General features: G+C 40.1%; 1 protein-coding gene across 8 annotated transcripts in view; it reads right to left on the bottom strand.

Annotated features, from left to right (window-relative positions):
* Nucleotides 1-15778, bottom strand: part of myo5aa (myosin VAa) — an 88054-nt gene that overhangs the window by 50781 nt on the left and 21495 nt on the right. For all 8 annotated transcript variants that reach the window (XM_038267722.1, XM_038267719.1, XM_038267725.1 and 5 more), the window contains exons 2-7: nt 14235-14345; nt 8482-8653; nt 8232-8376; nt 6267-6423; nt 3061-3204; nt 863-944 (exon numbers count right to left, since the gene is read on the bottom strand). In XM_038267722.1, the coding sequence (XP_038123650.1) occupies nt 863-944; nt 3061-3204; nt 6267-6423; nt 8232-8376; nt 8482-8653; nt 14235-14345 (811 nt within the window). The remainder of the gene's footprint in view (nt 1-862; nt 945-3060; nt 3205-6266; nt 6424-8231; nt 8377-8481; nt 8654-14234; nt 14346-15778) is intronic.

Below are 15778 nucleotides of genomic sequence, written 5' to 3'. Positions count from 1 at the left end.
TAGTTCAGACGGTGAAATGGACGTACAGAGAAGTTCAAACCCCATCGACACCTCCTTTCTCTGCAAATCTCACAATTCTAAACTTCCACCATAAAACGGGCAAATCCAAACGAAGCCCTGAGTTGAAGTTAATTCTGGGATGTTTCCTTATTTGGTTCCTGCCTGTACTTTTGTCACACCCTGAAATTGACATACAAACCAGCCCACTGGTTCACTGGCCCAAGAACATGAATAGAGGTAGATGTAAGACAACAGTTTAGCTGTTTAGCCTACAGTTCGGTTTACTTCTTCAAGAATTACGAAGCAGAAAGTTTCTCTATTGAAAATGAGCCAGAACAACGGGAGCAAATGCAGTGTTCCAGGATGCAGGGAGAAATGGGAAAATTTTCATTCTTCCCAAGGATCCGAAGACTTGACAAGCATAGATTATTTTTGTCTATCAGAAGATCCCTGCAAAGTTTGATGCTCAGCTGTTAATTTGCTCTAAGCATTTTACCGAAGACAGCTTTCAAAATATTGGACAGTTCAAAGCAGGATTTGCTAAACTTCTTTTACTGAAACGAGGGGCTGTTCCGACCATAAGGCCATCACAACCGCAAGCCATGCCTTTTTTTAGGTATGCCTAATGCCATGCCTAAAATAATGACATTTGTTTAGGTATGTAAAGTAGGACATGTCCACACAAACAATTCAGAGACCTTAAGGACCAGCACCAAATAACCTATATAATCGTTCTATGACCCCTCTAAATCCAGAAGGATCAGGGATATTTTAACCTGCATGCAGCCTCCCAGAAAGTGTTTCCTGATTTCCTTTGCTGTAATGTGAAGTATGTGAGGAGGTAGAAGTACAGGTTACTTACTTAGCCTCAGATTCTTGAACTCAGACAGATTAGCCGATGCACAGAGTTGATAGAAGATGTGGTAATTCCTCTCCTCGTCCGCCTGAAGGCCAGCAGGGAGAACAAATAAAAAAACAAAAACATGATAAAATGTGATGGAAGGTAAAACTAGATGAACCTAGACTAAAAAGATTTGATTTGTGAAATATTTGCATTATAATTGATGCATGATTTGACAGTTGTTGAAACTGGAAGATCTGGAATCAGTTCTTTTGCTCCAGGGCACATAAAAACTGGAAGCTCCTGACACGTCATCAACAATCTGTGCTACACCAGGTGCAAACAACACCCGCCCAGTTTAAAACTCGCAGCCACATCAGATGGAAGTCTGGCTCACTGTGACCCACATGGAGACAGAAAACACCCAAGCAGAGAATACACACACACACACATAGAAATGGGTTTCTAGAGCTAGAAACCCAACTCTGCCAGCAAAGAGGTCCTGTTCAGAAGGAAAACAGCTGTTTTTAGAGGCTGTCTTCCAGAATCTATGCCAAAAGAAGCTGCTGAATAATTCACACATATGGAAACTGAAAGATTAACGTGAAATAAAATGAAACATGATTCTTTAAACTCCAGTTCAGTCTAAGCAAACCAGGAAGAAAAGGCAAAGGAGGCTTCAGACATGAGGAAATGAATGCCGAGCTCTTCTAAAATAAAGACGCCAGAACCAGACTGACAACTACTGGCTGGGCAGACAGGAAAAGCTCAGAGTGGGCTTGGTTTCTTAACTAATGTGTAGATTTGATTACAGCTTGGAATCACAGATGCTGATAAGCTCACATTTATTTTGGGATAAACTGGTGTTCATTCAAACGGTAAAAGAAAAAAAGAAAAAGATAATTTCTTTCTCAAGCTTTGCTGTTCTGGGAAATCTGCAACACAATCCAAGCAAAGGAAACAACTCAGTCAGGCAGAACTTGCTTTGTTTTGGCTGACATTAAGCAGATTTCAACAGACTTGTATCAGCAGGTTGACATGCCAGTTCTGAAGTAATACAGCCCTGCTGATGTACAACTTTTTACACTGCGTCTTTTTTAAGCCTTAGACTTTAATTTATTCTGGGTTTTAAGTTACAGAATAACAAACTAGCTCATATAGTGAATTAGAAGGAAAGAGATGCACTTATTTTAATGGTTTACAAATAAAGATCTGAGAGGTTTGGCAGCAACCAGAGAACAGAGACAATATATTTTAGTGTCAGACGGTCAGACTGGACGGAGAGCATCCGGAAACATCAATCTTCACTAGGGCTGAAACAATCGGTTAATTGTGATTAATCGATTATTGAAATAATCGTCAATTAATTTCGTATCTGATTAATCATAAACTGGAGTATAGAAACTCTAAAACATGCCTGTAGCTGACAGGCGACACTCTAAGAGCAGTAGTTATACCAAGATTGAAAAAAATATATAAACATTTGGCTTAAGATAAAAAAAATGTTTTCGTCTGTCAAAATGCTCTATTCAGAATTCCTCAAGTAGAAAAGTTTTAGCTTGATCTGGTTTAATTTCGTAAAAGTCTCCTTTAAGGAAGCTTTGCCTATCAGATTATTAAATGGTTAATCGAAAAAAATACTCGACAGATTAATCGATTTCCAAAATAATCGGTAGTTGCAGCCCCAATCTTCAATTCTCAAAAAAAAAAGTTCAAAGTAGGATTTCAGATTTAAGTTTAAAGAAGCCATCAAAGTGTATAAACATCCACTGATCTAAAGGACAGCTGCTCTGCCAATGCTAGACGTCTCCTTCAGGAGGATCTTATTTAAACCCTGTTCTTGCGACTCTCCTAAAATGTTTTGGTTCGCTGTCGTTCCTCAGGTTGAACTTTCACCTCAATCTGCAGACGTTAGCAGCCACAAACAGTTTTTTTTTTTGTTTTTTTTTCTGTTTCGATCGATCCGTCATCCCATCACCAATAATCAGCTTATCTGTCTCGGCCATGACTCTAACAGACAGTGTGGTTTAGTCTCAGCTTTAGGACGATACATGCTACCTTTCCCTATGACCAAACTGATGCATTGCACAACCAACTGCTATTTTTCATTGAGATCCCTGTCATTAGCAAATGAAATAATCTCCCCCTTTGCAAGCATGTGGCAACTCTATTCACCAGGACTGAATTTTATAGTTTCTGCATCTCTTTTCCTCACACACCTGGAACACCACTCTGGATTTCTCCAGCAGATATGTTCTCATGTTGGCCCCGATGATGCGGTATCGATTGTCGAAGCCGATCTCGATGTATTTGCCAAAGCGGCTGCTGTTGTCGTTCCGTGTGGTCTTTGCGTTTCCGATGGCCTGAAAAACACATGAGAGAAACACACCCTCGTAACAATTCAAAGGGGCATAAATGGTGACTTTAAATTAGTCATGCAGGACACATCATCTCAGTCCTATCAACATATTAAAGTAGAACACAGGATTCTGACATTTATTTAATATTCATCCTCTTCTTTAACAATTAATCCTCCTGAATTCACTGCTTTAAATGCTAAGTTATTAATCATCTTTAAAATTATATTTCCACTAGTTAAATCTGTTAAAACCTTGCAGGATAAACGAGACATGTAAAGCCTAATGGTGCCCTGGTACGCCTTGTCCATTTCCAATACGATACAGATATGGCAGCTTTAAGTATTGACCAATACTGACATTGATATCAGCACAAATTATACATAATTTAACCTATTTTGTATTGTGGGATGTTAGAAAAGGCTTGAACAAATGATATTAACTCAAGCAGATAGAATAGTGAACATGAAAACATTCGACCCATGTATTATTAACCAATGGGTCCCAGAAACTTTAAACAGAGGGGAACCGTTTCTGTTAGCTTCCCTATTTCTTAGATTTTTAAATACAGGCTGATCAAATCCATTATTTTTATTTCTGCTAATATTTGAGCCATTTCTGATACCAGCATCTTCAGTGGCGCCATAAAGTCTGCCACCACCGTGCTTGTCAATTAGTCTGAGGTGTTCCTGCTGAGATTCTAGGTTGTGTTTTTTCCTTAAAAGGATATTGTTCCTTGTGTTAATTAGTAGAAAAAAAGCTTCTTTTCATGATAAACTCTTCTAAAAATGCAAACCAAGAAACGCTGAATTCAAAACAGAGCTCTTTGTATTTGCACTAAATATACTAATATATAAATTAGACTAAATATGGTCAAATGTCTTTTCTCATAGAGATGGGCAGCATCAGCTGCTTCTCTAAGCGAACTGATAATGTCTCCATCCTGGCTTTGAATTGACTGAAAGCCGTATATAATGGAGTTAACCTGGCAGTAGCCAGACTGATATGTGTAGAACTGAGTTGAGTTCTACGTTATCAATCTGGGATGGCTGCAGTTCAGTCTGTCTGGGAAAAGGAGCGACTTTTATTACAATACTTCGAGCTGATTGGGTGAGGTGCCAGCTAGTACCCGCCTTCAATAATACACATTCAGCCAACTGCAGAACCACAATAGGATTTGTCTGCAGTTTCTTGAGTGTTTTCACAACTAGTGGAGTAAGCTGATAAAACTACCAAGGCTCTCAGGGGTTAAACGTGTGCTTCCACAGAGAGCAGCTGGATGTGCTCTCTTCATCCTCTGACATGGGAGCTGGCTCAGAGCTTGTCTACCTGGCTGTGTGTTTCCTGGACGGGGCCGCCTTTTGCAGTTGCTTTTTGTATCTCTGCTTCTGTCTCCTCGAACCCCAGTCAGCCTCAGCAGATGGCCGCTCACACTGAGCCTTGTTCTGCTGGAGGTTTCTTCCTGTTAAAAGGGACTTTTTCCTCTCCACTGTCGCTACAAGCATGCTTACTATGAGAGATCGCCTTCGGGTAAATGAGTCGATGCAATCAGCCGGTTTTCCTTAGATAGAAAACTTTGAATCAATCTGACTGGATGATCTGGTGAACTGTAAAGTGCCTTGAGATGACATGCGTTGTGAATTGGCACTATAGAAATAAACGGAATTGAATTAAACTTTTTCCAAATCCTGTCAGGAGAAAAGCACAGACATCTTTCCCATCTACAAACGAACAAAACGCTTCTCTTTCCTCTTTTTTTTAAATGAGAAATTCTTGCTATTTTAGCTCCATTGCAGTTTCAACAGCTGAGTCCTCCAGTATAGCCATGTTTGTAATGCCCCAGCAAGGCCGTTCTGACTGTCGTCATTCCTACATGTCCTGCCCCAAAAAAGCACTGCTGGCATCATGTCATTTGTCCAACTCACTGGTTGTTAAGAGATGTAGGTAATAGCAGGAGTCTTTCAAGATGGATTTGCTGTGAGACTGAAAACTCTGATCTCACGACCATCCAGCTTGCAGCACAAGGTTATAATGCAGCAGCAAACTGGCTTAAGTTCTCTTTTTAGAAAAGTGGCAGCATCGATGATCTGTCAGTTATTAAGGATAAGCTCCAACATCCAATGGAGGCAGCCAGGAAGGCTCCTTTTCCCTCTGAAATATTAATAGCCTTCAATATTCTTTGGATGAGATTTTAATAAGTTCAGAAGCTGAAAGACATTCTTCTTTATGAGCAGATGAAAAAAATGTGCAGGTCAAATTAGAGTACAGTGAGAGAAACCTTGCTTTCATATAACCTTGCTTTCTGCACGGCGGTCTAATGAGACGGTACCTTCACCTTCTGATCTACTGTACGCATCCAGATGAATAAACAGCAGTAGCAGATCCATTGAGGATCACTGATCAGTGAGCACAGACGGGTGGGGCCGCGTGAATCCACACATCAAAGCCAAATACCAGCTACCCTGAACAGAATTAGATTAAGCACGAGCACAGAGGGTTCTTGCTGAGTTAAGTCCAAACACACGGTCTTTCACTGCAGACAAGGAAGCATTCAGCAGAGCAGGTATCGCCATGTCTGCCAGCATCAGCCAAACAGGAGTAAACAGCTCTCTCTCTCTCCGATAAACTAACGTTCACACAGACTGGTTCTGTGAAACCGGCGAGGCTGATGCAACCATCTGCTCTGAATCCAGGTTTATAGGCTGAGGTGACATCACTGCGACAAGGAGAGAAAGACCCCTATTCATTTCACCAACTGCAGCGGGGAAGAAGACTGATGTTGGCCGGACAGACAGGGTGGGGGATGGAGATGTGGAGGAGACGCTATAGGAGATAAAAACCTAAACAACTACACTGAAGAGATAAAGAAATACATTTTGAGTAGTTTATCATCAATCCAAGCTGGAATAGTTGGCCGATATGATGCCATGCTGACAGATTCTTGCATCTCTAGATCTCACCTTCCTCTTTATTAAACCCTCTGAGAAAGTTTGACCGCTTAATGCATCTCGGTTTTGTTAGATATGAGTGACGTAATAATAGCCAAGAGATCATACTGTATTTCTCACCTCCATGATGGGGTTGGATGCTAAAACTTTCTCTTCTATGTTGGCCTCGCTGGCAGAACCACTGACGGTAGCGAAATACCTCATGGCATATTTGGCTGAGACAGTCTTTCCTGCTCCGGACTCTCCACTCACGATAATCGACTGGTTCCTCTCATCCCTGCAAAACAAAACGGATAAAAGAAACTGAAGCTGAGAGACAAGAGTCAATTTAGGTTGTTTTTAGCCTAAGCTTATTTCACTCAATTTATATTAGGGTGGAGTTAGGATCGGATGACATTAACCAGTCATACAAACCTGAATATATTCTTTCAAGAAACAGAGCTGGTAAAAATGTCACACCTTGCTGATTTAGCCAGGGTATGCCTGACGTCCCAGAATCTCCTAAAACGCTGAATTTTTAATGCATGTTTTCAATTTTGTGCGTATACTTAGAGTATTCATAATAAGTCCAGAGCGTATGTCCAACAACAGCCTAACTTCTGCATAATGCAGCGTAATGCAAGCCAGTGTCCTGAAGGGGGCAGCCATGCGCCGGGAGGCACCCGGCCTGCATAAAAAGATTTCTTTGATCGTGTTATTTACCTAGCTGCTGTTTACGTACCCATAACTTATCGAACGTATTCTAGCGTTTTTACACGTCAGGCATACGCTGGCTAATTTGTCAAGGTGTGAAAGAGGCTCTAGTCTATGAAGTTGTTGTTGTATGAGTTGTTTATGTTTTGTTGCAGATTCTAGGTCAGATATAGGTCTGTACTTTAACTAGACAATTTTAAGAAATAAACACGGCTAGGTCAAAATCAGAGGGATCCAAAGTGAGTCCAGAACCTTTTAGGAGTTCTTCTGCTTTGACACACTGTAGCCAATGATTTCAGTTCAGCTAAAGTTAATCGGCCACCAATGGGAATCAGGTGATCATCTGTGGGCAGCCACTGTAGCTCTGGCTTAGCTCCCCAAAAATGATGACCAGCTTTCCCCTGGAAGCCGAGGTAAATGTTTCCCTCAGCATACTGCTGCGGTTCCATGAATGTTCCAACTGGCACAGCTTCCTCCACATGAGGGGAACCCAGGTCCAGTTAGCTCATTGTGTGGTGTAGAGGCTGCTGCGTCTCAGACTAAAAGAACGTGAGGAGCGAGGTGAAAACAGAGGGGAGGATCATTGACGCCCCTCTTCCCTCCATTAAAGACATTTCATCCCAGCCCTGGGTGTCCCGAACCCGTAACACCGTCAATAACCCCTCACACCCCCCACCATGGACTGCTCTCCCTGTTGCCCTCTGGGAGGAGGCTTCGCAGCATCCAATGCAGTACCAGCAGGTTCTGCAACAGCTTCTTCCCCACTGCCATCACACTGTTGAACTGCTGAACTCTAAATTGGAATCTGCATCACATTATTTTGCACTACCAATATTTCTGAACTTTTATAATCCTTTTAATTGGGAGACAAATCAATGTTCTACTGCATTTGCACCATATTTATTTTGCACAGTACTGAACTTTTTCAGATCAATGCCCTTTTGCACCATTATTTAAACTGGTTCCTAGTTTTTCTACATTGTTACATTCTGCTGCATTGGTAATTTTTATCTACTCCAACTGTAATTTTACTACACTGTTGTAAGCTGTAAGCAATGTCAGTTTGTTTTTTAAACACAGTGTGCATACAAAATGACAATAAAGTTTGTCTAAGTCTACATACAGCTTAATTCCCTCATTCATCTCACTGTATCAGTCAGTGAGTTAGAAACCAAAGCTCCCAGAAAACAAACTGGTTTCACCGTGGAATAAAGTTTGGCATCTTTTTCTTTGAGCCATGTCTGTTTTAGATCACAGGAACAGGGGGAGCGGACAGTGTGACCACCATGTGGCTATTTCTGTCTCCGTTCTGACCTACAAACCCTGAGGGGAGAGGGAGGGCTGAGCAACAGGCAGACCGGCTCCTCAGGTAACACACACACACTAACACACCTTGCCATCTGTTTGTAAGCCTCCTCTGCCACAGCAAAGATATGAGGGTCCATGTCTCCCATGTTCTGCCCGCTGTAGGCATTGATGATTTCACTGCCGTAGATTGGCAGTGTCTCATAAGGGTTGATGGCAACAAGAACGATTCCTGGAAGGGAGAGAAAAAGGGGAAAGAAATGCTGAAATCATTTAACATTAATGACAACATATTTTATCTGCACACTTTGAAGCTCGGCATCAGAAAACAACTTACCGCAGTAGGTGTAGATGAGTTTGGAGTCGATGAAGCGGACTTTAAGGTTGTGGAGCACGGCGGGCTCGTGGAGGTAGCTGAGAGCAGTGAGGTCATTCTCGCCCACCAGGATGTCTGGGTTCCGCAGGTAAGGCAGGTTCTTCATTTTGGGGTCCAGCTTATGATCAATGCTCTGAGACAAGAAGTCAACAAAACAGAATCACAACTCCTATCAAACAACACAGGTCCGACTGCGCCTGACCGTTGCTCACTTTGGAGCATTTTGCAGCCAAGAGTCAAGTCCTTCATCTCCTAACCTGAGTGGAGGAGGGGAGGCATACACTGTGCGATATTTTCAATCGTTGCATGCAGCTACAGCTCACTGTACGATGAAACCTCAGGGTTTAAAAGTTCACAGCTCACGATGCATGTTCTAACACTCTGATGCGACCTTATGAAGGCCCACTGAACTTCAAACATGTTTGATTTTCTCCCGAACTTACGATTCCTGATCGTCGTGAGAGGCTGATGGCCCCTCGTTACTCCCTGTACACTACACGACGCACAATCAGGCTGAAAGTAAGCCTGATGCACGACTGGAGAATCGGCCCGAAAAGGGCAAAAAAATTAATTGTACAGCGTACGCCAGGCATAAGACATTAGCCAGCTTCCCCTCCTTCTCCTAAGAGCCTCTGTTTGTGGTGGCTTAGAAGCACCGATCCAAAATCCAAGTCATGAATCTCCTTCACCTTTATTTCAACAACCGTTTTAAGGTTCTTTTCATCCCAGCTGCCTCTGCGCCTTTGTCACTCAATTTTCCATTAAAATGCTTGAACACAGCAGGACTCCGTGTCTTACCATCCTTCTGCTGGCTGTCAGTGACTGTTTGACAACTGTTTATAATGTTTTAGGCCAAAACAGGATTATATTTTGGCTTTTTATTAAACTTATGCAGTTTCCTGAAAAAAATAGCCCACTTTCTTTTCTTATCAGCTTTAAGAAAAATCCATTAAACCAGAGAGAAACCAAATGTCTGACGTCGGTGCAGAAAAAACCTATTTTTTTTTTTAACTGAGCAAAAACAGCAGATATGTATAAGTGTTTGCTGATTCATTAGCGCATTCAGCAGCAATATCCTGATTCTTGCTCTTCCATTAGCTTTCCATTATTGTTTTGTTTGATTTGTTATTAAAAATTTCCCTTTTGTTTAAACTTTGATTTGTGTAACACTTTTCACTGAGTCATTTTTAATCGTGTAAATTATGGAATAAAAAGAAAAATCGCCTATAAGAATATCGACATATCGCGGATGATTAGACTGTTGACAATATAATCAGTCAATATATATGGACTTATCGTCCATCTATAGTGGTTTTTGGTCAGGTTGTGGTATGGAGAACGAGCAAAGATGCTATTTGTTACACCATGGACAGATCCTTTGAGATCTCCCCCCTTTATGGAGCCCAGTGGGCAGAAAACTGATCCCATTGAACATCTTGCCAAAAAAGCGCTGACTCAGCGATTGTCATAGCTCGTGCTACTGAGGCAGTGGAGGACAGGAGACTCGCTAACCCCTGTACTAGTGAAGTACCTCTATCGCCATGAACTGTTTAAACCAATAAGAAAATTAAACTGCAATATTCGCTGTTCAACCCTACCAGGGCAGCACCAGGACAGTATTCAGACAAATATTCCAGACTTCAAAAAATAATCACAAGAAAATGTCAAAAAACTGCACATTAAAATAGCGCCCCAGCGGGCCGGTCCTAATTTCATTGTGCTAAGCCCGGCCCTCTATAAATTAAACACTTACTCTCTGGCCGAAGCACCTACCTATCTGTGACAGTAAATAACTCAAGCAGCTCAAGAAGTAATGCAATGTTAAATACCTAAATGATGCATGCAGCATATAGCTCTTCCTTGTCATCCACATCTTTGTGACAGTTGGCATATGGTGTCATTTTCTATTTCTTCAAACTGTAAAATCCTTGCAACAAACTAAATTATAATAAAACTAAAATGTTTTCTTTGAACCAAACTACGATGTTCCTCTTATATTTGGCCAATTTATGTTCGAATATTTAGCAAAAATATGTTGCGGTGCATCATGGGGTTTGGCATCTGTTTACATTATTCCATTTCATTGCCCACATGCTGCCTAGACTGGCAGTGAATGCTTACACACTGCTACGCTTTCATGGATTTTTCCATTCCCCAGTCCATTCCCAGTGTATGTAAATATATATATGTCTATTAACCTAAAGCAGTATGCATGGTCTGGTTGTTCCATGTCAGGTACGCCGGTCATTGACCCTGACCAAGGCACCTTACAGTAGAACTGCAGTCAGTCCCTGGCTATCACTGCCCCTACATAGTTAGGGACTAATTTCCCACTGGGATCAGCTTCATAATCATGGTAGGACGCTTCTTTGATTTTATTTTGTTCAGGCTATTCGTAAGCCCACAGCCCGCCAAATGTTAAAAAGGCAATATTATTGTCATTACTGTTAATATAAAGTAGAAATTTTACTCATTCAGTAATAAAATGTCACGGGATGGTATGGGAGGTGATGCTTAATTTAAGAAGGGGGATGATTTTTAAGATTTTTTTAGGAAGGGGCTGCCCCCTAATCCCCCCTCAACTCGAGTACAATATATATATTGGGGTGAGTTACACTTCAACATAAAACTGTATTGGCTGTATTAATGTACTGGCTGTACTGTACTGGCTCTATTAATGTTCTGATTATACTCATTTAGCCTAATACTCCTAACTTTACCTTATGTTACTTTAGAAAAACATCAAGACACTATTGTTGAATACTGCATTAAAGACTTAACTCATGATGACCTTATTAATTGCCATGGAACCTGAAGCTCAAGAGAAAAACAGGGCTTACTGTAACATCACAAGTCATTGGTCGTAACACCATTTCTCATTTAAAAATCATATACCAGTTTTTCTAAGCACTAACTACACATACATTGGCTATAATAGACTGTTTTGATTCTGCTGTTTCTCTCCTTGACTTTTTGCACCTTGGTAATAAGATCTTTATCATATTTAGGTATATAATACATGGATTGTATTATACTCAAGTAGTTTGAATGCATGAGACCAGAATAAACATGAAATGCCAATTTTGCATCCAAACAATCATTTAATACAGCAGTTTAGCTCTCACTGAAACAGCGACTGCAAATCATATTTAGCAGCTCTGTTGCCAACCAATCCTCACACTGAAGATGCTTTTAACCTCTTACACCCTAAGGGCGTATAAATAAATTTCTGCCTGACAAAAAAACACAAAAGTAAATCACTTATAGCCTCACAGCTATTCGATTTAAGAAGATACCTTTGGTACCTCTGTAAAGGTAAGATGTCATAGAATGGTTTTCTGGTGTCAGCACCATTGTAGCTTTGACCCTGCCTGAAATATTAGGGACAAAATACAAAATATTTTGCATTTTTTGAACCTCGCCAAAATTTTCTTTGAAATAAACATTGCAACACACTACCAAAATATTATTTATAGCACAAAAAAGTAGTACAGACTTTTAAATCTAAATGTTGTGTAAAAATATACCAAATTTGGACTCAATCAGATGAATCATATTTATTTTAGAATGGTATTAGTGAGAAATTTCTTAGGCGGAGAGGCCATTTTGGCACATTTATCCAAAAATGTCACCAAACTGTGCCAAATGTGTTTTTTACATCAATACTGGGGGTTTGTTAAAATTACGAGGTCACGTAGCAGCTGGACCCACCGGTGGGTCCATAGGGTTCTAGGGGTTAAGAAACACTAAAAATCATGCCATGGGTTTCGACCTTCTATGATTTTAATCATTTTAGAGAAAACTTAAATAATTAACAATGCAGAAACACTTTCTCCACATCTTAAAATGTTAAATTATTGGATATCTGCTACTTCAAATCTCAATAAAACATGTTTAAGCTTCTGCTAGAAAGTCGACAAAATGGGAAAAAGCTAAAAAGAATAAAGGACATGACTCCTTCACCTAGTCCCTGTAGTTCACTATAAGCCTCAAGCATTTTTTTTTTTAAAGTTCAGTTAAATTGGAGGTAAATAAAAGGTAGAAACAGCATTAATCTTATAGCATAATTAGCTGATTAGTAGTCTACTTAATGATGCCGGTCCAGCATTTCTGATCCACTCTATTCTTTTTTTAACAGCAACCCAGTTCTAGCAGTCAATGTTGTGCCAGTTCATCATTAAAAAGTAATAGCTTAAAGTTCAGTTCCCACAGATGAAAATGAACTAGCTCACCATGAACTAAGTTCACAAACCTATAAATGAACTAGTTCAAGTTCATTTGCTAAATGAAGCCACAATCCTCCACAATAGAAGCTCATATTTTCCCCCTTTAAATGTGTGATCATAATATATAGAAAGAAATAGAAAATATTGGATGCAGTCAAGGTTTACTGGATGTGCAGTGAAGCCTTTATTTAGCCGAATTACACAGAACTTCAGAAACATTCATTAACATTCAGGTTCTGCCGAAAAGATCTGGATCCAAAATTATTTTTTTACAATCCCTCATTTAGTAGCAGATATTTCCCAAAATTTCTGGGATGCTTTGACTCGATGTGTCGATATAAATGTGAACTGGATGTGGCTGACAGACGGATTTGTTTGCTAAGTCCCGGTGGGAACAGTTTGCACAAAAACGTGAGTTTTATTCTGTCTGAGTTTTCCTTTTGTTAGTTCATAAATCTCTGCTAATCTGGCATCAGAAATACCAGCAGATGAGTCGAATCTAAAAGACTAGTACCAACAGTAGACATGCTGGTCTTTCAGGCTGTTTGACGCAATAAGTGCCGTAAAACCCGATGTTATCCAATGCAGTGCCGTTATAAACTGAACGCTAATGTGAGCTGTGTGAGTCGCTCATTCTTCTCGTTGATTACTCCAAAACTGATCTGTTTACAAGTTAATTGAACGCCATTCATTGAACATGTTCATATCCAACACTGCCAGCGATTTAATTGCGATTTTTAGGCAGCAGCTATAGCTTAAATCATATTCTAAAATGTCTGTCTGTGGTTCACTTGAAGGTGTTACTTCCTTATTTATGCTGCTAATATTCACTTCATTTGTTAAAAAATAATATGAAGTATATTTATAACAGTTTTTGATTTGTCTATGTTTAAAAATCCTGATTGCTTTACTCACACAGGTATTCAGTTTATTTATTCAACAGCAGTATTGGACTGATATCAGCTGATGGGCTCAGCCCAGGTATCGGTATCAGATCGGTGCATCTGTGTACCGTAGATATTCTGGTTCTCCAACAAAACCGCATAAAGATTCCTTTTTAGCTTGTTTCGCTGAATACTGTTTCACAGAAAGCTGTTGGCAAAATCTGGGAACATTAAACATTTAGATATGCAATCAGAGCCAAACAAAAGACCTCTTTGATGTGTTCGTGGAGCTTCTGGCTGCATTTTAAATTATCACATGCATTTTAAAACCCTGAGGGCATCCATTTACAAATAGTTTGGCTACCTTGTGCAGTCAAAAAAGTGCCTCTTTCTGACTGCTTAAAGGAAGAAGTGAGTTCATAGTGGTTTGTGTTTAATGGAAACAAATTAAATGTAGTGAACCTTTTAATACGCTCCTTGGAGGCGTCTTGGCTTCAAATTCCCATTTGTGTGTTAATGGTTCGACCACTAATGAGATGCAGCAAAAGCAAAGAGGAAAAAAGAAATCCGGGCAGATCATCCCTCTGTTATTAAATGATCTCACCGTTCCGTCCTCCAGCATGAGCTGCAGCGAGGCGTCGCCATTTTTGTAGTCCTTGGTGAGCTCGGCAGACTTCCACACCTCCTCTGCATCAGGGATCCAAACCCGAGCAGACTAGAAGAAAAAAAAAGACAAACACATTAATTTGATTTTAAATTTTTTCTTTATATTCCATCCAGTTTCCAAGAGGACAGAGTGAAAGCTAAAAAAAAAAAAAAAGATGGCAGGAGAGCTTCCTTCCTCCCTCTCTGCCAACAGCATGACTTTGGAGAAAACAGAGGTCTCTGTGTTTCCACAGTCATGAGCACATGGCTCATAACGGTCAGGAAAGTGGTGGGAACCGTCCATGGAGCTGATAAACTAAGAATGCAGCTGGGAAAACGTCTCGCAGACAGACATTACTATCAAACTGCTTCAGCCTTGCAGACGTGTGACGTAATGCGAGCAGCTGATGCTGTCAGACCGCTGGGAAAACGCCAACATACACATTATCTGATTGGCTGCAAATTCAAGTTTCAGAAAGGAAACCCGGATTTATTCAGGGAAATCGAGCAAATTTCCACTGAAAACATAAGAAATGAAAGAGCACATGATTTTGTAGGTGAACACCAAGTTAAAGTAGTAAATTAATATCACACTAATAGGACAAAGCTATTATTTGAAACTATAACCTGACAGCTCTTCTTAAAGTCACAGTAACATCTAAAACACAAATCAATTGAGGGAGTGGCGGCCTAGTGGTTAGAGAATAGAGCTTGGAATCCTGAGGTTCTGAGTACGAAACCCACTCCCACAGACTGCCACTCTGGGTCTCTGAGCAAGACCCTTAACCCCACACTGCTTCCCAAGGGGATGGGTTCAATGCAGAGGTAAATTTCTCCAGTATCAATAATATCAATAAATAGAGTAAATAGATCAATAAAGTTCAATTATTCAAATTTTTATTCTAATAATAATTAGTGGAGGAATCATTTTAATTTTACACCTGGTGCACCACAGTCATTGGCAGTTCAGCTATTAACACGTCATAAAACTTTATTCCACCAACACAAGCATTTTAGGTTTACAACAATTTGGAGGGTTGGAACATAAACTGAGAGATCGTTCTTTCTCCGTTTTGTTCTGCAAAATCTCTAGATTGGATTTTTTTTCTGCTGCCATCTTGTCTTCCACATTTTCTAAAGACTTCGGGGCTGTGGACTGATAACCCTGGAAGGGTTTTCTCTGCTGTCAGTGTTGATTTGACCAGATATTTCTGACCATTATTCTAAAGGAAGAACTTTTTTTTTTTTAAACTGTACATTTAAAAAAAAATTCTGTATCTATAGAAGGGCAACATTCACACAGCATTACGAACCTCCACCATGCTTAACTCTGGGGTGTTTGCTAGGATTTGTCTCTCTCCAGAAATGAAGTTCAATTTTAACCCTTACTTGACCTAAGCACTTGGATCCAGATGAAACTTTAACAGAAATTTGCAAACTTAACATTTATACATTAGTAATAGTACAATAGAAATTAATTTACTGAGCAAGCATCCCAAATAA

Source organism: Cyprinodon tularosa, unplaced genomic scaffold (assembly GCF_016077235.1).
Source record: "Cyprinodon tularosa strain WSP-4 unplaced genomic scaffold, ASM1607723v1 ctg682, whole genome shotgun sequence".
Lineage (NCBI taxonomy): Eukaryota > Metazoa > Chordata > Actinopteri > Cyprinodontiformes > Cyprinodontidae > Cyprinodon > Cyprinodon tularosa.
This window is presented reverse-complemented; position numbering and strand designations above follow the sequence as displayed.